The 26,601-nt window shown below is 34.9% G+C and overlaps 1 protein-coding gene across 2 annotated transcripts in view; it reads left to right on the top strand.

Annotated features, from left to right (window-relative positions):
• Positions 1–26,601, top strand: part of atp6v1h (ATPase H+ transporting V1 subunit H) — a 60,156-nt gene that overhangs the window by 12,728 nt on the left and 20,827 nt on the right. The window contains exons 6-11 of one of the 2 annotated variants that reach the window (NM_001291708.1): positions 336–440; positions 7,813–7,866; positions 8,883–8,980; positions 12,111–12,303; positions 22,377–22,555; positions 23,991–24,116. In NM_001291708.1, coding sequence (NP_001278637.1) covers positions 336–440; positions 7,813–7,866; positions 8,883–8,980; positions 12,111–12,303; positions 22,377–22,555; positions 23,991–24,116 — 755 coding nt within the window. The remainder of the gene's footprint in view (positions 1–335; positions 441–7,812; positions 7,867–8,882; positions 8,981–12,110; positions 12,304–22,376; positions 22,556–23,990; positions 24,117–26,601) is intronic. The other variant, NM_173270.3, reaches the window with a different exon arrangement.

Genomic DNA, 26,601 nt, shown 5'->3' on the forward strand with positions numbered 1-26,601 from the left:
ATGAACACTACAATATCTATTTTTATCCGATTTTTTTTTTTTTTTTTTTTTGATAAACCAGAATCAAACTGTCTTGTTTAAAAAAGTTTTGCCAGTAAATTAAAGAAAGCAAACTGTCTCTTCCTTAAGTGATCTTGAACATTTTCTTATGTCATAATCATATCTTCACTTGTTTTGGCTTAATTTGAATGATTGTGGGTTATCTTGAGTCCCCTTAGTGGGCCCTGACCAGGTATTTTGTGTGTCTCTATATTCAAGCATCTGTATGAAAGACACGTCAAATAGAAATACAAATTTTCCAAGCACTGATGCGACATTTCTTTTCTTCTTCTCAGGCTGCCAGAATCATAGCCAAACTGGCTGCCTGGGGACGTGACCTGATGGAAGGCAGTGACTTGAACTACTACTTCAACTGGATTAAGACCCAGCTCAGCTCTCAGGTAAAACAAAAATCTAAGATATTCCACCTTAAGACCAATAGACCTTCTCTCTCAAATTTAAGAAAAAAAGAAGATTTTTTTTTGTTAATTACTTACTTCTCACATTATTCCAGACATGTATAACTGACTTTCTTTTTGGTGTGTTAGTGACTGAGAGAATTTCGTAGCATCCTTTCATTCATACGGTAAAAGTGAATGAAGGCTGCATCTGCCACTTTGGTTATTATCTCTTCTTTTGTTCAGTAGAAGAAAGAAATTCATATGAGATGAAAAGAAGTGATACTGAGTAAAAGGTGTCAGAGTTTTTATATTTTTACACAAGATTTGTTGATTACATGTTATTGATTTATTTAAAGTACTTGTTTTTAAACGAGGATGGCTTATGTTGCACAGAAAGCTCTCTTTCTGTTTCTCAGCATTTTTTTATTTGCTGAAAGGACCTTATCTTCAACTTATCAAAAACACATCTGCTTCTGCCGCCTGTGACAGATCATAACCTACTGTATCTGGATCTTTGTGCATTACTAGTATTGCCTCTGTGCCTTATGATGTAAATTTTCCCCATACAATGAAACTTCAAAAGATGCCATCGCTTTCTTCTTGTTTTCAATCCTCCTCCTTTCACAAGAGTGTGAAAGGCAAGCTGGGACATAAAAGAATTTGTGATGTCAAAGCGCTGGCCGTGTGCTGTGTTCCTTTTAAAAATGTCCTTTTTTTTTCGTTGGGTTTTTTTGGGGTTTTAAATAGAACGTCTTCACATTAAAGATGGCTGCTTTATCAGTATTGGTTTCTGTGTGAGGCCACATCTGGGCTTCAACGTTTTAATTCAAAGTAGGGCTGTGAAGCTATTAAAAATGTTATGTAATTAATTACATCATGTGCTAATTAATTAATCAAAATAATTGCATTTAATCGCACATAAATATTGGCTTAGAAATGTAGAATATAATATGAAGTATTAATAAAACGAATATAAACGAACCAACAGACCAAGTATTTTTCAGATTTAAAGTCAGAAATATAGTAATAAAAATTTAGCAATGAAAAATGAATGCAAATGTTGTGTATGACATGAAACCAGAAGTCATGTTCTAATGAGATAACACAATTAACACAAGCACAACATTAGTGTTAGATCTTAGCCGGAACAAATGTGACCCTGTTGATTGTAACTATGGTGATGTCCACTGTGTCACGTGCATCCCACTCAACTGGACAAATTGCATCTACTATGGGGGAAACAGGCACCTGAGTAGCAATTCCATTGCCTGCCTATACTCGTATAAAAGGTCCTTAATTGTTGCTTCGGTGCAGTAGATTAATATCAATGTATTTGCTTTTATTTGTTTATTTTTAGGTATATCCATTTACAGGAGTCTGTCGGATAGTTTTATTGCTAATGCAACCAGCACACACATGAACAGCTTACCGTCTGCACATCAGCATTCACCAATCAGATCTTGTTCTGCTCAGCATTCAGCAGTAATGCTAGTCTCTGCCCTCAAAACATTTTTAACAGTTATTTTTTGCATAATGAATTAATCTAATTAATGTATTATATGAACAGCCCGGCACCACTGTGGCTCAGTGATTAGCACTGTCACCTGACAGCAAGAAAATCGCTGGTTCAATTCCTTGCTTGGCCAGTTGGCATTTCTGTGTGGAGTTTTCATGTTTTTCCTGTGATGGCGTGGGATTTATCCAGGTTCTCTGCTTTCTTCCACAATCAAAAGACATGCAGTATTACTGAATTAGATGAACTAAATAGGCTGTAGTGTATGAATGTATGTGAATGTAAGAGTTTGTAGGTGTTTCCCAGTACTGGGTTGCAGCTAGAAGGGCATTTGCTGCATAAAACAAATCCTAGAATAGTTGGCGGTTCGTTCCGCTGTGGCAACCCCTGATAAATAAGGGACTAAGCCGAAGGAAAATGAATGAACGAATGAATGAACAGCCCTACCTGAAACAAAGAAACTTCATATAATTGATATACTTTTATATTGTGCTCTGAAGTTTTTGATCATACAGTTGTTGTTTTTCTGCAAACTCAATTTTGTCATACATGTCATACTGAACACCAGTTCTTGAGTTGGTTCACAAATTTATTTAATTGATTCATTAGTTAAACACTAGTAACAAACGTAGCCAGACATAACATAGTATGTGAAAAAAATGTGTGTGAGCTGTAAAGTATTTGAAAAAAAAAATGGTAGGCAAGAAGTAAGTGGATGACAGGAAAGAAGTGCAAATACAGTCAACACTTGAATATCTAATAAGGTATGGCTGGGCAGTATGACCGTATATAATGTTACAATTATTTGATCTATACTGCGACATGTAAATAAGTAGGTGTGGCTAACTCTCATGCAATATGCTTGATCCGGCTGCCACTTATGAGACTGAGGGAACCACTGACTGGATCACTTTTAGTAAGATCAGCGATCTGAAGTAAGTTGTTCTGTGATTTAGGTTGGCTGTTTTGGATTACCTTCTTAAATCTCTAAATGTCAGTACAGAATAACCTGGTGCACAATATCCCTCTAAGTTAAACAGCCGCTACTGACTTGCGCCTCCCTCAGGTCCTATTGCACACTCGTTAACACAACTTATTCACATGGGGCCCTTTAAAACTTATAATAGGAATATAAAGATAAAATACATGAATAACATGAAGTGCTTAGTCTTGTTTGAAATATTGGTCAGAACATTCAGAACAACAGTCACTTTTTTTTAGCTTAATCGTTGTTGTTTTTCAGGGGCCACTACAGCAGAATGAACCACCGCTTACTCTGGCATTATGTGCTGATGCCCTTCTAGCTGAAACGTAGGGAAAGTTTCAATTAACCTTTAAATTACCAAACAGAAAAGATGAGTTTTAAAAAGACAATTCAATATCATGCACTACTATAGTTACTACTATATTTAATGTCCATTTTCTATTTCTTATGTTTTTCTTTTAGTATACCCTTTCTGGTGATTTTCTGGATTACCTATTTAAATAAATATATCATTAAATACATCTTTACCATGAAATAAAATGACTGATACTGTGAAATAAAATCCCTTACCTCTTACATTAGGGGTAATGATGAAGAATTTATGAATGACGCAACTGATGCTGAGGTCATTTGATAATGACAAATGGCATATGTAATGTATCGGAATTCCATTCTTACTACTTATACTATATTATACTATATATTACTATATTGTATCCATTCTTATACTTATACTATACTTTTCTAACAGTCATGAAGTAAATTCAAATTAAAATGTTGTACCTACTCAACTTGTATGTAATTGCCATACAGAATGGGCAGGTCAGCTTGATTTGCAGCAATCCTGTTAGCAAATAGCATATTAATAATATTTATATTTAAAATATGTATTAATAATAAATAGCCAAAATATAAAATATAAAAGCATATAAAAAATCAGCTGCAAAATATGAACATTTTCACAGGTGATCCTAGCCACCTGTTTGTCAAACACTTTGCAACTTTTGCACGGGAACAAGTGCATTTGTATGTACTGTGTCACTGCTTGAATCCTACATGTACACAGTAGGAGGTGGAGATCTGCAGAGGCAGCCGTGCCAGGGCACTACTGCAGCAGAGTGCTTTATATAAAGGGCACAACAAGAAGAATGAACTGAGAAGTGCCTGGAGCACGATTTGAACCTGGATCCTCCTGACTCAGAATGAGCTGTGAGCTGTGAGCTCTGCTGCAGCAGGCCAGCCACAGATACAGATTAAGAGATTCACTCAAGGGCCCAGTGTTGATGAGTGCACTAGGTTGAGTCGTTTAACACCAGCACGTGGGAACCAAGAGTTGACCTTAGCCTCCGTGGCCTTACCAACTTCATTAAAAAAAAAAAACAGACTCTGATGTGTTGAATTTTTTGTTTATGCTACTTGCTTGGAAGTAGTGGTGAAATAACATTTTGTACATGGCCAAATTATTAGACCACCACACTTGGCAAATGCACAAATCAAAGAAATTCCAATTATACAATTTTGTTTATTTGTGCAGCAGTGAATTGGTCACTGATTTTTATCAGCCACTATTTAATCAGTTTAACCCCTATAACTATTTGTGTTATGGGTTGTATGTCTGTTGCAAAATCCAGTGTTTTATTCTGAAATCTTTATCATTAATCAATGAAAAATGCTTTGTTGATGCAGCATTAATCACCTGTTTCGTCATCATCACTTTTGATATTACGCTAGAGAATCATTCAAACACTAGCACTAAAGTGGCGTTGGTAAATAAAAGCTTTTGCTTGTTCTGATGTCAGCTGCAGATGTGAATGAATGGCAGAAGAAAGTAGTTCCTCATACAAAAAGATTTTGAGACTCTGTGTTTGATTTTCTTTTTTATATACACGATTATATCGTCAAACTGTTGTATAAACTTGTGGGACACTAAGGCACACCTCCCACTCGTGCTGATATACAGCCACATCGCACTGCTACGAGTGTGATATTGCTCATACACACACACACACACACACACACACACACACAGAAAATATATATTCATGCATCTATATTTTTTCTTCTCTTCCCTGTTATAGTTTCCCATATGTGTGATTTATATTGTGTCAGGGCAAACCTGTCAGTGTATCAGGAGGGATGTTTTAAAATAGTAAGAGATAAAAGCTCTTTTCCATGTATATATGAATTGTGTCCTGACCAGTTGCATTGAAGGGCAGGATATTTTGTCAAAAGCACAGCTTCTTTTTATGGCATGTATTGCCGCCTACTAATGCTTGTCGCAGGAGACCTCTTGTCTCAGCTGGTTAGTACACAATGCGAGTATGTGTGTGTCAGGATTTAAATGTGATCTAAGCCATTTTACATAACAGTCAAACATGTTTTGCTTTGTTTTGTTTCACAAGCCTGAACCAGATTCCATTTACATCAAAGTGCAAAGATGTGTTTTGTATGGACATGTTTGATGATACTTGCACTGAATCTCCATTTGCATCCAATAGCAATGACCAGACATGTTTGGATTATTGCAAAGATGGGAAGTGTGTGGTAGCATTTCAAAATGGTATTTTCTGTCTTTGACACAATTTACAATGGCGACAGAAGAGACATGTTCTTAAGACTTTATTCATCGTGGATTTTATCCAACCGTTGTAGCTCAAATTGATCTTTTTTCATTAGATTATTTCGCACTCTTGTAACTGACAAGACAAAATAATTAATTTGATGTGGATCTTAAGATGTTTAAAGATTTAAAAGTGTATACGATTCACAGAGGCTGTATATTTCTGAACAAAACTATACATTAATATTAGGGATTCCAGATCCGTTCATGTGATAGAAAATTGGGCTTGATCACGAGATCCAATCGGAATCGGACGTTACCACCCTATCAGGACTCAAATATATATCTATCTATCCATAAATATATATCACACAGAAACGGCAACGTGTGCATTAATGCTATTGGTTATATGCCGGGAGAGTTGAACATGGAAGCAGCTTGAAGCGAAAAGTACAAGTATGACTGCGGTCTGGAGGTAATGTAAAGTTGATTACGACAACATTGTCATAGCAAACTGTGAGATATGGCATAGCAAGAGGTGGAAAGGAAAAGGCTACATTTAACACAACAAACCTGATAAGGCACCTCAAAAACAAACAAACACCTGACACAGTACAGCGTTTTTACCCAGGCAACATAACCGAAAACGAATTAAATAAAAAATAAAGAACATCCTGGATCTGTTCGCTTTTATTTATTAAATTTTTTTTTTTTTTTTTTTAGATACTCAAAATCGAACAATTCCGACTCGAGGGCAAAAAACCTGATCGGGACATCCCTAATTAATGTTATTTGATTTATTTAGATATTTGAAATTTAAATAATCATTTTTATTAATTTTCAAATGAAATTAAGTGAATTTACAGACTCATTATTACAGTCTTTAGCGTCACATTATACTTCAGAAATAGTTTCTTACTAGTAAGTCATGAAAACTGTTGTACTTCTTAATATTTTTGTGGAAACTAGGACACAGTGTAGTTTAATTATTATAAAGTTTAAAATGGCATTTAAAACAGCATTGTTGATTCAACCTTGATGAATAAAAGTAAATGTGAAGTAAAGGTATTTGTGCACATACACTGAAGTACACATGTACTTTCAGTTTAATAAAAGAAGTCTAAACACAATAAAGCACTTTTGGGTTCATGGTTGTAAGAAACCAAAGCCATATTTGTCATTTAATCAGCGAAAACATCTTTTTTAAATTCACGTTCTAAATGTCTTCTAATGGTTTCTTTTTAGAAAAATATCTTTGCTGCACATAGAGCTAAAGGGAAAGGCACTATGTTATTCTGCAGCAGAGGGCACAACCTTGAGATGCAGTTATGCATTAGATGGCTTGATAGGAAGCCAAATTGAAGAAGAGTGAATAAAAACAAGACTAGCTCTTTTATATATACAGTATATGTTAAAAGAACACTTTGAATAGTTTATATGATGGAAAAGATGGCCTACATTTCTTACTCATGATGTAAAACATACCATGATTAATAGTGAATTGGCATTAAAGTATAATTGTATGACTTCCAAATTAATTAATGAACTATTGACTTTAAAAAGTCTTTAAATCATTTCCGATTTATTCACTAATTAATTTAGTCTAATTCATACTAGTTGTTATATCAAGACTGTGAGAGATCAGCAGTGTTTTGGTTTTCTGATGCATATTTGTGCTTTGCTTTTATTCATATGGTGGCTTTTAGTGAGTGCATCTACTTGCAGATCACATGATAAAGTCCAGCTTTCATTTTCAGCTTCCCTACAAATCACTTTACGGTAATAAGATGTTGCGTTTTGCACGCAGTTTCATATTTTAGCCCGAGGGCCCTCTGAATTAATGAATGTTGAAAATCATAAATAGAAGAGCTCTCAAAACAGTTCATGTTTATTAGTCTATTCAGAGCACACTCCATAAATTAGCTTCATTGTAGCAAAGCTGCGATGGTTGTGAATAAACCTTTTCAGTGAATTAGTAGGACAAAAAAATAGCCTTTATTAAGATGGGAATAAATATAAGTTTAATTATGTCTGGGTTTTGCAAAAGTGTTCCATGTATTATCACTGAAATTGTGGTTATCTCTTGTAACAGGCTTAAGAATAACATTTTCCAGTGCAGCAGAGACTGAAATAAATTCAAGGCCACTCTCGCACAGATTTTTAGACTTTTGCCTGTCAAGAACAAACTGTCTCTCTCATGCGGGAGTCATCTGTCTTCCTGCCACCATTGTCCAAGCACACGGCTCACTTTTGCTTCAAACGAGGCCCAAAATCACCGTTTTTTTCTTTCTATCTTTTTTTTTGTTGTTGTTAGAAACTACATGGTACAGGTGCTGAACCTGGAACAGGGACCATCTCCCCCAGTGAAGTGAGTATGTCACAGATGAAGGAGGCAGATGTGCAGCTGTGTGAACGAGCTTCCGTCCCCTTTCAGAGGCTGAGATCTTCACCCCTCTCTTTTTTGAGATGCAGCACATGCTGTTTCTTGTCCACTGCTTTTCCCCCCCATTCATATCCACTGTGAAAAATAAGCATTTTTATTACAAAGGTCCTTTCCTCTCTTGCCCAATGGCTGTGGTCATAATCTAATATTTATTCACTTTTTCTTTTCTTTTTCTTTTTTTTGAGACACCGCTAGACTTGATAGATTGAAAGGACCACCAGAAGGCTTTTGTCTTGCACTATAGCAATCTTCCTCTTTCATTTCTTTTTATGCTTTTTAGAGTTCATTTGAAAAGAAGTTTTTTTTCTCTCTCTCTCCTCTTTCATCATGTGTCGCGAGTCAAAATCTGCTGGTGCACTGCAAGCGGCCACAAATTTTAATTCAATTTCCTCTCATGGCTCTTAAGACGTCTTCTCTTTGCTATTCTTCATGACCTGTCTCCCTGTCTCTTCTGTTCTCTGGAGCGCTCTGCTTTTATGCATATGGTGCTGATCTCCAGCATCATCTCTCCCAGTTAATGACCGAGTCTCTTCTTTCCTCTCAGCCACATTGCCTCTAACATCTCTCTATGATTCACTCACTCAGTCCAGGTTTCAAGGCTGTTGCTGCTGCTGCTGCTTTCTCTTTGCTGCATTGTGGGATTGACTCTTTGATCTAGCATGTTTCCTAAAATGCGTTTTTCATGAAGTCAAAAAAGAAAAAAACGTACTGCACGTGCATATGTGAATGCAGAATTATCAAGAGTGCAAACGCTGCTTGAGCAGCCTAGTTTCATTGTGTTTCTTTTGCTAGTAACTGAAAATGACAGGCTTATTATTTCACGCATCCATTTCCCTGCTTCTCTGAACTGTTCTGTTCTCTGTGTGTGCTTTTGTATGCATGCTAATTTGTCTGTATTTCTGTGTTTCGTGTACGTGTATTTTTCTTTTGGACCTGTACAGAGCTCCCAGTACGTTCAGTGTGTCGCTGGCTGCCTACAGCTGATGCTGAGAGTCAATGAATACAGATTTGCCTGGGTGGAGGCCGATGGAGTGAACTGGTAATACTCATTTTCACACTTTTTTACGTGCTGCATTTCATATTTTGGGTAATATTGCTCATAGAAAATAATGCATGCATATTAAGTTCTCATGATTATGGAAATCTGGTTGTGGTTAATGTCAGGGGGGTTAACAATATTTCTGTAACTTTAAAAAGTTTGTCATCTGCAAGATTTTAAAATTTCTCACGCACCCAAAATAAAAATAAAAGCTGTAATAATGTGAATTATTTTGTAATTTAAAGTGACAGCTTTGTATTTTAATGTAGTTTAATGTAATAATGTAACATATACTTTTTATATTTCACTACCTGAAAAAAGTCTTGTCGTCAATCCCAGTTGTAAAATCAACAAGCAATAACTCAATTTTTAGTTGTTCATTTGGAAAAGTGGAAGAAAATAGAAGGTAGAACTACATCGCAATCATCACAAAAACTGTTGAAGACCTGTTAAAACCTGCATGGACCCAAGATTCTCACATAAATCAGTCAAGTTTGGCGAAGGAAGAATCATGGGTTACATTTTGTATGTGGGAATGCAAGAGATATGCAGAGTGGATGGCAACATCTACAGCCTAAGGTATAAAGACGTTTGTGCTACCCATTACATTACAAACCACAGGAGAGGGCAAATTCTTCAGCAGGATAGCACACCTTCTCATACTTCAACCTCCACATCAAAGTTCCTGAGAGCAAAGAAAATCAAGGTGCTCCAAAATTGGCCAGCCCAGTCACCAGACATGAACATTATTGAGCATGTCTTGGGTTAGATAGAGGAGGCATTGAAGATGAATCCAAAGAATCTTGACTAACTCTGGGAGTCCTGCAAAAATACTTTTTTTGCTATTCCAGATGACTTTATTAATAAGCTATCTGAGTCATTGCAGAGATGTATGGATGTAGTCGTCCAAGCTCATGGAAGTCATACACAATATTAATTCTGTTCCACTGCGCCATGACTTTATATTCTATACTGTACATTATTTCTGTTAAGTGACAATACTTTTTTTCTAAGCAAAATCAGTCTTTATGATGATCATGATCATATTTTATTGTGGTAATAGAAGCGTAATCTAGAGGCCTTTGCCTTTCATATAAGCCACTTCTGAAACTAAATGATCAACTAGAAATCAATTATTTGTTGCTCCTAAAACTTGGATAGGCAACAATACTTTTTTTCTGGCAGTTTATATTGAATTAGGGCATTTAAAAAATACAGAAAAAGCAGCTTTGGCCATTTCTAAACACATTCTAAGAATTTTCATAAGCTAAATTCTTGAAATGTATTAAAGTTAAGAACATCTTATTTTTCTTAAGAAAGTCTGATTGAAACTGGTGGCAGTTCTTGCTTAGTTAATAAAACCCCTATTTTAATATTATTATTATTGATGTAAGAATAATAAATTAAATGTAATATACAGTTAAGAATTGACTTAAGAATGTTGTGTAAATTTTAACCCCAGTGTGTGATGTGCAAGCAAAATAACAGGATCACCATTATGATCACATACTATACAAGGACAGGATACGTAAGAAGTCTGTTTTGAACAATAACAAAGCTCTGTCAAACAGTTTACAGTAAGCACTGCTTGTCTTTATTGTTTTTGATGTAAACATGCTCTAAAAACAAACTCCTAATCATTGCTTTGCGTCTTGCATTATAGGGAAAATCTAAATATATTATATTGTGAATAATGATGTTAGATTTATAATAAAATTTGAGTCTGGATAAAAAAAATGTTTTGAGATTTTCCTCATATTTTTACATCTGCATTGTGATTCATAATTTGATATCACCCATTAGACCCTGCAGGAACTAAGAATTTCATGTTTTCCCTAAAATCTTTTGGCAGTCTTTTTCCTGTCTTAAAATGTCTTAAGTTTATTCAATACAGGTTTTTATAAAATTATATATTTTTTGTGAAATGTTCATCTGGTTGATAAGTGTTTAAGTTCCTAAAGTAAAAGTTTAAAATGAGATAACAATTGGTTTACACACTTTGGAGCAAAAATCCTGAAGAAATTGAGCTAAAGATAGAGATTTGACATTGATCATGATAATAGTTGATACAGAAGGATTGGGAATATTTTATTGTGGTATTTTTAAAATAACATTTAAAATGTAGTTTCAAATGTAGTGTACAGGATGTACAATGCTCAGCATAATTGAGTACACCCCATTTTTAAAATGAATATTTTTATCAATTTGTCAGTGAATATAGGCAATGTCTTTTGGTGCATTTAAACAAAACAGATTTATTAAATGGATATATTTATTAAAATTATATTTTAGTCATCGAACATATTTAGAAATTGAAAAATAGTACAATTAAATTCAAGCAAAATATTGCCAACATGACATCTTACAAATTTTTAACTAAATATTTTCAATTTTTTTGCTTCTCTTGATTTTCTCATTTTAAAATTTGTATTTAATATTTTTCAATAACAGATAAATTTGGGTGTTTTTGGACCATTATCTTAAGTTATTTTGTTAGATAAGCTCCAGATTTGGCTTCAGTACTCACTAATCTAATGTATATGCACAAATATAATATTGTGTAGCTTCCTATTAAAAATATGAATGGAATGAATATTAATAATTTGTGAGGGGTGTGCTTTTATGTGCTGAGCACTGTGTGTATATGTTCATGTGTAGTAATCTTAAACCTTAACGCTCTTAAAATGTACTATTTAAAACAAATGTACTATTTAAAAAAAACATACTATTTGGTATTTTACTAGTTTACTATTGTAAAATGTACTCTCCGTCCTTTGCAGTATCGAAGACTGAATCTCGCAGAACAAAAAAAGCATCTCTCATTGTCCTAGCATGTTTTAGCCCTGTGATCATGAAGCTTCTTTTGTTTGCTGGTGTGCAGACAGAGTGAAAGAAAGGATAATGAGGCTTCTCTTAAGATAATTTTCTTTTTCTTGCCTCTCAAGTAAAATTTCTTTCATGTAATGGTCTCATTATACATCACAAAAATGTGGGCTCTCATTTTGTCCCCCCGTCTCGCCCATCAACCCATCAGGACTAACTTGGTGAAGAGCATCCTCTCAGCAGACCATTAGGGGCGAGATGCCCCACTGCTTACTAACTAGGACTTCTCTTTCTGTGTGTCCTGCAGCATCACGGCAGTGCTGAGCAATAAGTGTGGCTTCCAGCTGCAGTATCAGATGATCTTCTGCGTGTGGCTCCTGGCATTCAGCCCGCAGCTCTGCGAACAGCTGCGGCGCTACAACGTGGTACCAGCCCTCTCCGACATCCTCCAAGAGTCTGTCAAAGAGAAGGTCACTCGCATAATTCTGGCTGCTTTCAGGGTATGTGTCATGACGCACTCATTAGCAAGCCATTCTCCTTCTTGACTTTGTGAATGCAACTGAATGCGGTTCTGGCTGTTGAATTTAAAATTAGCCTGATGCCTTTTTAAAAATAGCATTAAGAGATTATTCACCCACAAATGCAAATACAGTTGTTATTTACTCACTCTGGGGTTGTTCCAGTGCTTTTCTGGGCCACAAAGACGAGGGATTTTGTTTATGTAATGGCAGTGCACTGTAGAAAAAGCTTGGTTCTACTCAATTCCTTCATTTTGTCCCAACACAAATTAAGTTAACTTAATTGTTTTTACAAATGTAAGTGGATTAAACCTAAAACAATTAAGTTGTTCCAAAAAAAACTCTAGAATTGTGTTAATTCAGCTCATTGTACATTAGTATTTTGATTATGCAGCAAAAATTTTTTTTGAACGTGGAGAGCAACTTTACTCTGTGTTTTAAAATAAGAAACAAAAGTATTATTGACGCCGGTAGCCTCATGGTTTGCACACTTACATATACAGTTAGCACTATTATGCTTGCATGGACCCGAGTTCAATTCCTGGCTTGAGGTCCTTTGCTGATACTTTATTAAAGGTATTTAAATTAAGTAATTATTAGGTAAGTAATTACATTTAGTAAAATATCAAAGAATGAGACGTCATATAAGTGATTTAGGCATATTTGATTGGGTTAAATGAAAAACAAACCTAAATCTGTTTTATCTATCAATAAAACTCGTGACGTTGGTCATTTGTCTGTGTGTTAAAATCACAGACAGAAGAAAACACTGAAACATGAAACACAATGTATAGACATGGCAAAAAAGCATACATTTAGTTTCTTCCAATTCTTTTGTTATTGTTGAGAAAGTAGTCATGAGGTCAGTTGTCTCACAACTTGACTCTTGAATCTACAATAGATACATTCAAGATTACAATTCCTACATCATGATTCAAGGGCTTTATTTTAACTTTATTTTAATGCACAGTCTAAATCACATGGCGCAAAAGCATTAAGGGCGTGCCTAAATCCACTTTTGTTACTTCAAGAACGGAAAAATACGCTCTGTACCCCAGCGCATAGTCTAACAGGGCTGTGCTTATTCTATTAATGAGTTATTGGTGTGTTTTGAGTAAAACATGCATTAAACCATTCAAAGTCTCATCTCACAGTCCCTTTAAGAGTCTGTTACATTGTTCCAATGTTGCATTTGCTATTTACATGGCGGACTTTGTAAGTGGGAAAAACTGAAAACTAGCAATAAAACAGTTAAACAGACCATCTGCACGAGGATAAAAAAAAAAAACAAGCCTCCTCCATTCGTCCTCTTTGCTTTTGATGTTTACTTTACTTCTTTACTGTTGTGGAGACCTCCATTAGCCAACATGTTTAATTTTGTTCGTTAAGCCCAAAGATCTGTTTGTAAACTATTTCTAAATTTAGTTCTTATTTCCAGCGAACAAAAAAATGAACTATAATAAAAAGTGTGGTCAAAAAATGGAATTATATACAAACACACATCCTATTATTTTGTCCCAAAGCCTGACAGGTCGACAAATCTAAACTTGTTTTTATTAAAACAAATATAAATATGCATAAAATAAATAATGCTGCTTATAATTATAACATTATACACTTGCAAATTGTTATGAATGAACTGAAATAAGTCCCGAGGTGAGGAAGGCATGGAGGCAGTGGCTTTTATATTTCTGTAGAAAATATTTTTTGTATTATTTTGATCCTTTTTTTCACATGTAAATATTTGTGTATTGCTGTACATTCTGTGTGTATTTAGCAATGTGTAAGCATTTGGACCCACATTACTAGCGCGCTCTGTGCTGGACTTTAGACCAGCTTTTAGTTGGTCAGTTGTGCGGTGTATTTCATTCATGCATTTATTTTTTTCCGGCTTCGCCACAGCGGAATAAACCCCCAACTTATCCAGAACATGTTTTACACAGCGGATGCCCTTCCAGCTGCAACATCCATACACACTTATTCACACTCATACACTACGGACATATTATCCTACCCAATTCACCTGTACCGCATGTCTTTGGACTGTGGTGGAAACCGGCACCCTAGAGGAAACCCACGCTAATGCGGGGAGAACATGCAAACTCCACACAGATATGCCAACTGACCAAGTTGAGGCTTGAACAAGCGACCTTCTTACTGTGAGGCTACAGCACTACCTACTATGCCACCACGATGCCGCAGTCTATTTCAGTTCCTCAAAATAGCAACGCTCCAACAATGCGCTTTACCACGTCTTCCTTTTAGACAAGCACACCAACGAGTTTACAAAGTGGTGCAAATGGACTTTCTATTTAAACAACGTGGTTAAAAATGTGTAAATTATAGTTGTGCTGGTCTATAAATAGTAACAAATCTCAGCATGCACTGTTTGCGCCTTATTGCTCCTTGTGTATGATAGGGCCCAAAGAGGATAAAACTTCCCTAACTTTTACAAATGTGTTAAATACAGTATATTGACAAATAATATTGTTGATATTGTAATAGTAGTACTGTGATGCTTCATGTACTGTGTATTAAAAATGTAAACATTACTTTTAGGTCTACTGTACATAACTACATTGCAGACGTTCATAGAGCACAGTCGCATATCAGCTGTTAATCAGGTGCCATGCAGTGTGATCATAATTTGGTGTAATAATCAGTTTTTTTCTTATCAAAGGCTTGGTATTAATGTGTCTCATTATGCCATTTGCGAATATTTAATAAACTACAATTCCTTTAACTTACATTGAATATGCCCAGCACTAGCGTTGAGTGATTAATAGATCCTCTTCAGTGGGGCTTTTACTGTATATCAACCATTTCCATCTAAAAACCTGTGATTGACTCAGCTGTTGTCAACTAATAGGCTATTTCATACTGAATTCAGCCCTGTATCCACTCAGACGCGTACACACACAAACACAAGCACAAACACACACCTACTCTATCACTCATCCACCTGCTCTCCATTACAATGAAATCCCAAAATAATGCAAGCTGTTGGTCTAAAAATCTAAGACCACTAGCTGCAATGCCTCTATTTAACATTTCTTCTGAATTTGTAGAGTTATTGTTAGAATAGCAATTGCTTAGTATTTTGGTTTGTTTTTATAGTATTTTTTTTTTAATCTTCTAATTCACATATCAGTTAATTTAATTTAGAGATGAAGAAATTAAGTAGGTTTTATTCTAAACGTATTAAATGAAATGCTTTGCTATTGAAATTAGTCTTTAAATGTGATATTTTCAACGCCGTACTCATTAAAGCAAGATTTGAACTGGTCTGACCTTTCGCACTTAAAGGGTTAAGCATTTCTCAGAACCACAAAATTTCATATTACGATGCTTAAGAGAAAGACACTTAACCCCAGTCGTTTACAAGACTTGGTTGTGGTAATTAGAGTACTTTAAGGAAATAGATTGCGAAGCCTCAGCTGAATGAAGATAAGCAACGGCGCAATATAAACATGCATCTAAAAATACTTAATGAGAGATCATTAAATCTGATGACAGACTGTTTATCTGATCCTCTTTTTACTGAACAAATAGTGCACATAAAACATGTGTTTAAACCATTTCCAATGGACGGGTGTGTCCGTTTTCTCACTTTTTTCAGATCAGGGCATCGCTCGGCAGAAGGTGTCCTCTTCAAAGTCCATTAGCGGATCACTCACTCTTTTATTCTGAAAGGATTTAATTTACCCAGAGCTTTCATGATGAATATACCAAGAACCCCATTATTACCTTATTAAGGTTGCAGATTGACAAAAGCGCTGGTTTTAATCTCTTCCACACTTCCACGTCATCATCCATTCAGTGCTTGGTTTTACAGACTAGAAAAAAAAAACTTGTCACCCTACATTGCGCTTCCTGCTCATGTTGATGATTTGAATTAGGGTATAGTGAAAGACCAAATGTAGTCCTACGGCATTTTATCTCCCGTCAGGCTTATTACTTTTCCTCTGCCTGCACATATTTGCTTAATACATAGCCCAGGCACAAAAACAGACTGCTTGTTACTCTTATTTTGCATTTCATTTTCCTGCACATGGCGTTCTTGGGTCAGACTACATTTAATGTTCAAATTAGCCCTGAAAGCTGGGTCTGTTGTTGGTATTAGAGTTGTGTAATGAATTCATTGTCCATGTCGCTGACAGTATTGAATTAGAGTGCTGCGCTTCATTTATCTCACCTGCTGAAGAGCTTATTAAGTTGTCCTGACCAGGTATTCTCTCTCTCTCTCTGTGCCTGGCTGTGATTACATGGCTTCCATTTTGCACCTCTCAAAGAACCTGCCTCTGCACATTTGCCATTATTTGTGTTCCACATTTGTACACTCTGGTAAATATATAGGCCTAAAGCAACACTTTAAACTCTCAGGATTAAAGATATTGGTCTGTAGTTCAGCCTTGTGTGAATTTTCCATCCACGGTAATCAGCCAGGATATGGGCCTTATTATTCTTTTTCAGCAAGTTGTCTTTATTCATAGCACATTAATCTAATCGAATACGCAGCTCTGTCTCAGTGTAGAGATATGATTATATAGGAATCTTTGGGTACGTCATTTGGCGTGAGTCAGTACTCTAAGAGAGCGGATGAAATGAAATGAAATGGATGACAAATATGCTGCTTGAATGCGATTTAAATGAAAGTAATATAGTCATATCCTGCTCTTCAGTCTAATTATAGAGCATACCTCTATGTCCTTTTTCAGTTCATCTTTATTTACAGTTGAAGTCAGAATTATTAGCACCCCTGAATTATTAGCAGCTGTTTTATTTTTCCCCCAATTTCTGTTTAACAGAGATAATTTTTTTTCAACGCATTTCTAAACATAATAGTTTTAATCACTCATTTCCAATAACTGATTTATTTTATCTTTGCCATGATGGCAGTAAATAATATAAGACTAGATATGTTTCAAGACACTTCTATACAGCTTAAAGTTACATTTAAAGGCTTATCTAGGTTAATTAGGTTAACTAGGCAGGTTAGGGTAATTAGTCAAGTTATTGTATAATGATGGTTTGTTCTGTAGACTATCGAAAAAAATAGCTTAAAGGGGCTAATCATTTGTCCTTATAATGTTAAAAACAAAATTAAAACTGCTTTTATTCTAGCTGAAATAAAACAAATAATACTTTCTCCAGAAGAAAAAAAAAAATATATATATATATATATATATATATATATATATATATATATATATATATATATATATATATATATATATATATATATATATATATATATATTATCAGACATACTGTGAAAATTCCATTGCTCTGTTAAACATCATTTGGGAAATATTTAAAAAAGAAAAAATAATTCAAAGGGGGGCTAATAATTCAAGTGCTTGTTACAATGTAGATTGTGTTGGAGCAGCTTATCGTAGCTTAACATAGATGAAGAAAGGAGAATAAATAAGCCATAACAATATTTCAGATTGTGGAACATTCCAGCAAATCAGACAGAGAGGAGAGTAGTGGTAAAAGGCTGATGTAGATGTAGTTAGATTAAAACCGATTTGTCTGTCTGTCTAGCAATCTGTCTATTGATCAATCTATCTAGCAAACTATACATCTATCTAGCAATATATCTATATACGTTATTAAACATATTTTTTATTACATTTTAATTTGGATATTTTTTATTATACTTTTTATGTAGGAGCCATTTGAATGATATGAATGATGGATATTACTTTATTACTACAATTATTTTATTACTTCATTGTACATTTTCGATGTTTTTGTACTAAAAACGTTCAATAAAAAAAGTATAAAAACGAAGTAATGAGTATACTAATATGAACAGATAATAATGGAAATTTTTCTGATTAAATGAAATTTTAAAATTTAAAAAAAACGATCAGAGTGCAAACATTTATACACCATAAATTAATGAAAATCTGGGCATAAATTTTTATTACTATTGGTAATGTTTTTATTTTATTTACCAATAGCAAGGTGCAAAGATTATCTGTTTTGGCCCATCATTTTTTATTTCGGTGCATCCCTAAAAAAGAAAAAGTAATCTAATGCACCTCTCTTCGATGTGAATATTCAAATTCATATTCATAATTATGATTATTCACATTCAAATCACTTTTATCGCGAAACTAACACTTTTTCAATATATTCTGCAGCCCTATTTTCAAGTCCTTTTGTCTGTCTATCCTTTTTTTGTCCATTCTGTGACGCTATGTTTCTGTCATTCTATCAATTGTTGTCTTCACTTAATTTGTCTATAATTCGAACTGTCCATCTTTCAATACAGGTTGCAAGAAGTCTGCTGAATGTAAATGTATTAAATACACCAAATAATAAGTATGAAATGGACATTTTAGGCATTCTAATGCAGTTTCAGATGGATTCTTTATATCAGATCTCTCTATGTCTTCTACCGCTCTATATCTCTCTTTTACCTGACATTCTGTCTAGTAAACTGACGTTCTATTTAGCTATTTGTCCTTGTATCATTCTACAGCATCTAAACACCTCTTCTGTCTATCATTTTTCAATTCTCCACCCGAACGTCTCTCATTTGTTTTCTCTCATGCACAGGCGTCACACTTACAGCTCATTCATCAACGTCTTATTTCCACTGAATGGGAAAGTAGCGTGTAAGTATGCATAGATGCAGAATGTCACCAAGGAAGGTGTAGGACAGCACTGCGCTCACAATCCATCATCTCGTTAACTAGAGCTGTATGTTGGGTTGATCGGATTCCTGACCTGTTCGTTGTGATTTATTACGTGTTCCAAAACAAGCATAACATCACCGGAAATTTAGTTACTAATGTATGAAGGAGACTTTCGGTGCATGTATCTGGAATAGGAGCTGGTAAAGGATGTGACTCACGGTAATACACAGAGCATTAGCATTTTCTTATTATATTTTTGACTCGAGAAGGAGAGAACTTTGTTTGAGCTGTATAAATGACTGCATAAAAAGATGTATGCTCACTGTAAGACTGACTATGTCGGGACCCATCAAACTGGCTTAAAGCAGTCTGCGTTCAAACAAAACATTAGGCTGCAGCAAATTAAAATGCCAGTGCTGCTCATCGCCTCCTTAAAATGCATTACTCTTATAATTCAATGCTGCAGCTATCGCTCTATTAGGAGTCCGCCACTGCATCTTAATCTGAATTCTTCCTTTGCAGACTTACTCGGTTCATTGCCATTTTTCGTACATGCAGCAGCTTGATATCCTTCATGCTGGACAGCTGTGCATTCACTGACTCTAATTGTTCAATTTTGTCATGGACGTTATTGTGTAATAATGTCTCTATTCCGCTGATTAAACACTGCTGGAAGGCAAAGAGATGGCAAATAATTACTTTGTTTCTGTTCCACTGGCTTCAGATTGAAGTGTCTCAATGACAGTAATTCAGGCCCACTCAAAATGAGATCCAATACTGTTTCATCAGTAATCAATACTTACCTCGTTTGTGAGATTGTCTTTTTTACGTTGCCTGAGAGGAAAGATATTGATGCATCACCTTGAGTTTGTCACAAACCCCGCACTGGCAACTTTATCAAACAAGCAGACATAAAAGGAAATTATGAATCATTTATTAATTTCCTGTTCTTCTTTGCTTTTTACATCTCTGCATCTTCTTGTCCATTAACTGATGATATTTTCTTGAAGTGGCAGCATGAGTTGATTTGAATATCTTACCCAATTTGCTCTCAGCAATTTCACTTGATGGCTGCTGCTAGTATGTATAAGGATAACAGTGGGAATTTTTTCAGTAATACCTGGAAAAACATGTTTTTTTTAAAGCTTTTAGGTAAGTGCAGAAGTGCAACACCTAATTTTAGCACAGCTAAAAGCAGAGGGTTATAAAATGGAAGTCAAAGCTTATGTTAGCGTTTGCTGCCAAATGATCCATTTCCATTAGGAGAGTAATTAATTCAGAGGAATAAAAAGCGTTCTTATTGTAATTTGACATTTTAATTTTCGCTTTAAGTCACATTGTTCAGTGCAAAGGTTCTTTTTTTTTTTTTTTAGTGGTAGAATGTCCAAAAAGGTTGTCAAATGGGTCCTGGTTAAAACATCATGCTGTGCTGTGGTTGAGCAAAGCTTTTCTACTCTTTTTATAAGTATTAAAACTATTCCACTATATCTGATTTGAAATGATACGATTTAAGTTCATCCCTTTGTTTTGATTTTGAATATTTCAACTTCATAACTTTTAAAATGCTTTTTCAGTAATATATAACTAGTAGGAACAAAACAAACAAAAATAATACATATCTGCATACATATACAGTTGAATTCAGAATTATTAGACCCCCTTTGAATTATTAAATCTTTTTTTATATATTTCCCAAATGATGTTTGACAGATCAAGGACATTTTCACAGCATGTCTGATAATATTTTTTCCTCTGGAAAAAGTCTTATTTGTTTTATTTCGGCTAAAGTAAAAAGCTGTTTTAAATTTTTTTAAAACCATTTTAAGGTCCTAATTATATAAATATATAGCCCCTTTAAGCTATATATATATATATATATATATATATATATATATATATATATATATATATATATATATAATAATTTGCCTAATTACCCTAACCTGCCTAATTAACATAGTTAAGCCTTTAAATGTTGCCATGTAAGCTGTATAGAAGTGTCTTAATCAGCAATTTTATTAATCAGCTAAATCAGCTATTAGAGATGAGTTATTAAAACTATTATGTTTAGAAATGTGGGGAAAAAAATCTCTCCATTAAACAGAAATTGGGAGAAAAATAAACAGGGGGGCTAATCATTTGGGCGCTGATATTTCTGACTTCAACTGTATATGTATATACAGTACATAAATAAATCCATTCCACACATGTATATCTATATAGATACATGTTCATATAAATATTGAATTAACCTTATCAAGAAACTAAATAAATAGAATAAATATAAAATAAAATATAATAAAAGGTTGCCAAACATATTCTCGCAATGATGCATAACCTCTAGAATTATGTAAATGTTAAATTATGGATAATTACATTGTCATTGTGGAGAAAGCCAGTCATTTACTCCATTTCCTTTTAAATATCTCTATCTGTCACCAAAGTGCATGTGACTTTTTTTTATTTTTTAATAGGAATATCTTCTAGATAAAGTACTTCGAATGATCTAGCAATATGAAGATAAAAAATAGTATTGTAAGCGGAGTGCACAGTTTCCTAAAAACTGTTCATTCTAGAGCACTGCCAGAATATATGCGCATAATGTGCCTCTTCTACACCACAATTCCTCTAACAAGTATGAGAAGTCCCCAATTGTAATGATTTAATAAAAAAATCTAATCAAGTTTTTCCAACAAAACTCATGCCACATTTTTGGCCTTGTTGAGGTATGTGGGACAGCTTCAACTTTATTACTAAACAAAACCATGATAGCAAGCACCTTAGCTCTGCATATGGTTTGCATAATCTTTGCTCATTTGCAATATAAGGCTTAAAAAAAAAGAACCGATTATTTGAATAATTACTGCATTTCTCTTAAATAGCCCCTGGTAGCACTACTTTTTTACATTATGATATTTTGGTCAAATAAATAGCTGGAATAAACTTTACAACCTGTTAAAGTGATGAAAACATAATTTAATGCACTTACTGTTTCACACTGTGTCGACTCTTGACACGAGCAACGTGGGCAGAAAGATGTGACTAAAGACAATAAAATGCAATTTATGAGTGATTCAATCTACAATGGATAACACAAGTGAGAACTTTAAACTTTTCCCCTTTTCTGATGTACTTCAAGCACTCAACTGGACAAATGGATTTTAAACGAATGGATTTGGCATGTCTTGTGTAGATGGCTCTTAGCTTCTGCTACATGTATGATAATGTTCTACTCCAGTGTAGAAACGGTTACATGTGACCAGTTTAACGATGGACAAGTGCTTATATTTCATATCTGCTGGCCCAAACCCTTCTAACTTTAACTAATTTTGGTACAGTTTTAATAATATAAGACATTTATCTTACTGCATATAAAGTTAAAATATTGATTTGTTGTTGCCGTAGAACCTGCTGGAGAAATCAGCCGAAAGAGAGACTCGTCAGGAGTATGCGCTTGCCATGATCCAGTGCAAAGTGCTAAAACAGCTGGAGAACCTGGACCAGCAGAAATACGATGATGAGGACATCACCGATGATATTAAATTCCTCCTGGAAAGACTGGGAGAGAGTGTTCAAGATCTCAGGTAAAGATTGTAAGATTGATTTCGACTTTTGCGTTAAGTGGTCATCATACACTATGACGCATAACTTGCATGTACCCGAAGCCGCTGTAGATATTTATACTTCTGCGTTCTCTCTGTGCTGCTCTGGGAATAATGCAATATCAATAATAACGTTAGCAGGCAGTGGGGTTTCTGTGTTTCACTGTGTCGAGTTTCTTTGCTGGTGTTTACTCCAGAAATGCATGCAATGCGACTGTAGCTCGTAGCTTGTAGCTTGTAGCTCAAACTCACTCTCTTTCAGTGATTAAAGTAGCAGGAACTCGCAAATTTTTGTCATAAACACAAAACAAAAGTATCCATCTGGAGCTCCTCTGCAAGACTCAAAACTTGTTAGAGCGTCACCAAACACCAAAATACATTTTTTGAGATGTTGACGGTCATATATATGTCCCACGTTGCTAAAAACACTACATGGACACATACATTTAGCTAACAAGTGAAAATTGGTTGTTTTTTGCGATGTTTAGAGCAAATCTGTTCTTCCGGTTACAAAAGAAATTTTGAAGCTGCATCATGGCCTTGAGATATCAATGTGTACATTCCAGCATTGAGTTTTCATCATTAATTCATGAGAAAGACTTGGAAATGGTAAAATCCGAATTTGCCAGTCGTCCACTTTAAAAAAAAAAAAAACTGCAGTTCCACTTCGTGTTTATTGTTTGTTTGTTATTATTCCTGTCTACAGACTTTGTAAGTGTGCAATGAATTTCGGCAGTACTCTTTAAAATTTTAAAGACATACCTTTGTCAAAATGACTTACTAAGTTTACATTAATGTCACTTCAATAATATGTACTGAAAGATCCGCTGTAAATGCTGCTCTCCGAATGTAAACATGTAAACCCCTTACTCAAACTATTACCGCTGTGTAGGATTTTTGCAGCATTTTCTGACAGGATGGTCTGTACACACACAGCTGTTTGACACTATTCTCTGCGACTTCTGAGTCTCTGCATCTGTGAACATCAGCGCGTGTGCACGTTCTGAAACTCCCCTTTTCATGCAAACCCTTCCCTTTTTCGCCACTCGACACTCCCACCTAAACAAAACTGGATTGGATTCACCTATTTTCCTGACTTTTTTTCAAACTAAAGGTGTAAAAACACACTGCTGAGACAGGGAGGGTTTCATTTCCCTTTAAACACTCTAGCTACTGGCCTTGCTCCATTCTCAACTCTATTTTCAACTAACTGAACAATTAGAGATTTCACGCTCTGTCATTGCAACTAGTTAAATTTTTTAAGGGTTTTTTTCTGCGTCAGTGTATGGCAAATTGTATGTGACTAGGTGAAGGCACACTTAACGCAGATGTATAAATTGGCCCTCATACACTCTCGGTATGTGTTCAACATGCATTTTCTTCACATTTTTGCATCTTTCCCATCTTCCTCCTGCAGTTCTTTTGATGAGTACAGCTCCGAGCTGAAGTCTGGACGCCTGGAATGGAGTCCAGTGCACAAGTCAGAGAAGTTCTGGAGGGAAAACGCTGTTCGCCTGAATGAGAAGAACTACGAGCTCCTGAAGTAAGAAGCACCTCATACTATTATTATGGGTGGTTGTATGACTTATGTCAGTAAATACTGACTCTGACATTCAAAATAGCAATAAAAGTGCTATAGTTAGTAATAAAGGGGAAGATATTGATTATCTCACTAACTGTGCTGTCTACATTCATCTTTTACACAGCATCATTTGAATAAGCCAAAAATGGCTTTTCACAGTGATGCCCTAAAACATTTTTTAGTTTCCTTTTTGTCAAAAGTTTTTTTTCTACAAAGAACATTTTGTAAAAAGAAAAGTTTTTTTTAAGGTTTTTTTTTTGTGGAGCCATCAATGCCAATAACAAACCTTTCATTTTAATAGTGTATAAGTTTAAAAACCATATTTATTGAGTTTGGCCTCTTTTTTGCTTGCTTAATGTAAATTGGATCAGTGGTGGTTTTAGAGCAGAGTGCACTTGTGCACTAGTGCTTTTAGGGGGCCACTTTTTTATTGTAGGATAAAATATTTTTAAGTACATCAAGGCACATTTTTGCACCTATAAACTTTAACAGATGCAGTTAAAGTAAATTTTTGTCTTGCCATCAATTTAAGATTATGTTTTCCAAGTGATCTTTAACAAACATAGAATATTTTCAAAGTGTTTCCTATAAAACAAAAAATAATTATATTGGAGTCATAATAAGAATTTTGTTATAGTTTGTCTCGAATAAAAGCAGTTTAAAAAAAAATTAAGGTCAGTATTATTAACATCCTTAAAAAATATTTATCATTTTTAATTGTCTACACAACAAACCAGTTAACCACATTAACCTGACTATTTTTTTTCTAACTTTTCTAGTTAACATAACCTAATTAAGTCTTTAAATGACACTTTATTCTGAATACAGCTATCTTGCAAAATAACTGGTGAAATATTATGCACTGTCACCATGGGAAAGGCAAAAAAGTAGTTATTAGAAAATAGTTAATTAAACTATTATGTTTAAAAACGTGTTGAAAAAAATCTGTATGTCATGACTGAAAACAAAAATGTTTAAAGACAAAGCTTAACAAGTTTTACAAGAGCATCACTAAAAACTAAATTTTATCAATGTGTTACATTTGTTCCCCGGTACTTGCCGACTGTTTGTAAATTCAAGACTGCATTTCCTAATGGAACACTATGTACACTCAATTTCTGATTAATAATAGCCTATGCATAGTCAGCATCTCCTATATTGAAGTTTTAAAATCACTATTGGAAACAAAATTCTAATACAATTAACAATTGACATTTAAAAAAAAATTCTCAACATGACCATGGCTAAATTTGAATCTTTTTATTACCTGTGCCAATTTGGGGCTTATCTTCTGACGATTGTGGGAAACTGATGCGTGTAGCACTACCACTAACAAAAGTCAAGGGAGTGCCACTGAGAGCGCACAAGAGAGGCATCAGTTATAACTCCAGAGTCTGCCACTGATAGCTGATCCCGCTTTTTTGTGTAGTTTTAGTTGTGGCACAAAAATACGTGTCCAAATTTAGGGGGCCAGAGGGGGGCTGAGTTTTTTGACAAAAAAATTATTTTGGAAATCAAGGCACTGCACATTTCAGATGACAAAACCTATTAAAATGCAGTGACCCAAAAAGAGAATCTGGAAGCTTTTTCCCATTTCTGACTGCCTTTTTATTTCTAGAGGTCTCTCAGCTCTCCTTGTAATTAAAGAGAAAGAAAGAAAGTAGCTAATTAAGAATATTGTCAAGTGAATAAAGCTGCTTTCAAATGTACATGCTGTGTGGATTAATATACACAAGTGTAAATGATCATAATGGGTGTTTTCAGTTCTCTAAGCGTTCACAATAAAAGATGTTAGTAGGGGTCAAGTGTTTGGAGAGGAACTGAAATAATTTTCACAGTATCTTGCAAATGGTTAAATGACTGTTTTGGATATACTGTAGTGTTTTTACTCAATCTCATTGTGTGATTGTGCCTGATGGTGCTCCAGTATTGGCTATCTGGTGAAGGTCGCATAAGTTGAAACCGGAGCTGAGTATCGGCAGTTGAAACTCTCATTTTCATCGTCTCTTGGTGGTTTAATCATGCGTCAGCACGACCCTTTTGACAGCTCCGTTTAAATCCTAATCTACTCATCTCATTCCTCTCATCACCACCCTCTCCGCAATCAGCACAAAGGCTCTATTTCAGCCCTCAGCAATTTGTGTTTTACTTCAGTTCGTCTCTCTTTTTTTCTCCTCTATCTCTCGCTCTCAGCATGCAGGTGATTTGTGGTACTTGAACCCTCTCTCTCTCCATCCCGCACAACTGTTGTAATTTCACACTTTTATGTGATGGAGACCTGTCTCATACTTGATCTGTTGTTTCTGAATAGAATGAAAATATATTCCCTAGAGCAACAAACTTGTTGGCAGGTTACTGCAAAAATAAGTAATTTTCCCAAGTAGTGTTTTTCTAGAAGATATCTCATCCATAAAGCAGAACTCATTCATTGAATAACTCAAAGCTG

This window comes from Danio rerio, chromosome 2 (genome assembly GCF_049306965.1).
Source record: "Danio rerio strain Tuebingen ecotype United States chromosome 2, GRCz12tu, whole genome shotgun sequence".
NCBI classification, from domain to species: domain Eukaryota; kingdom Metazoa; phylum Chordata; class Actinopteri; order Cypriniformes; family Danionidae; genus Danio; species Danio rerio.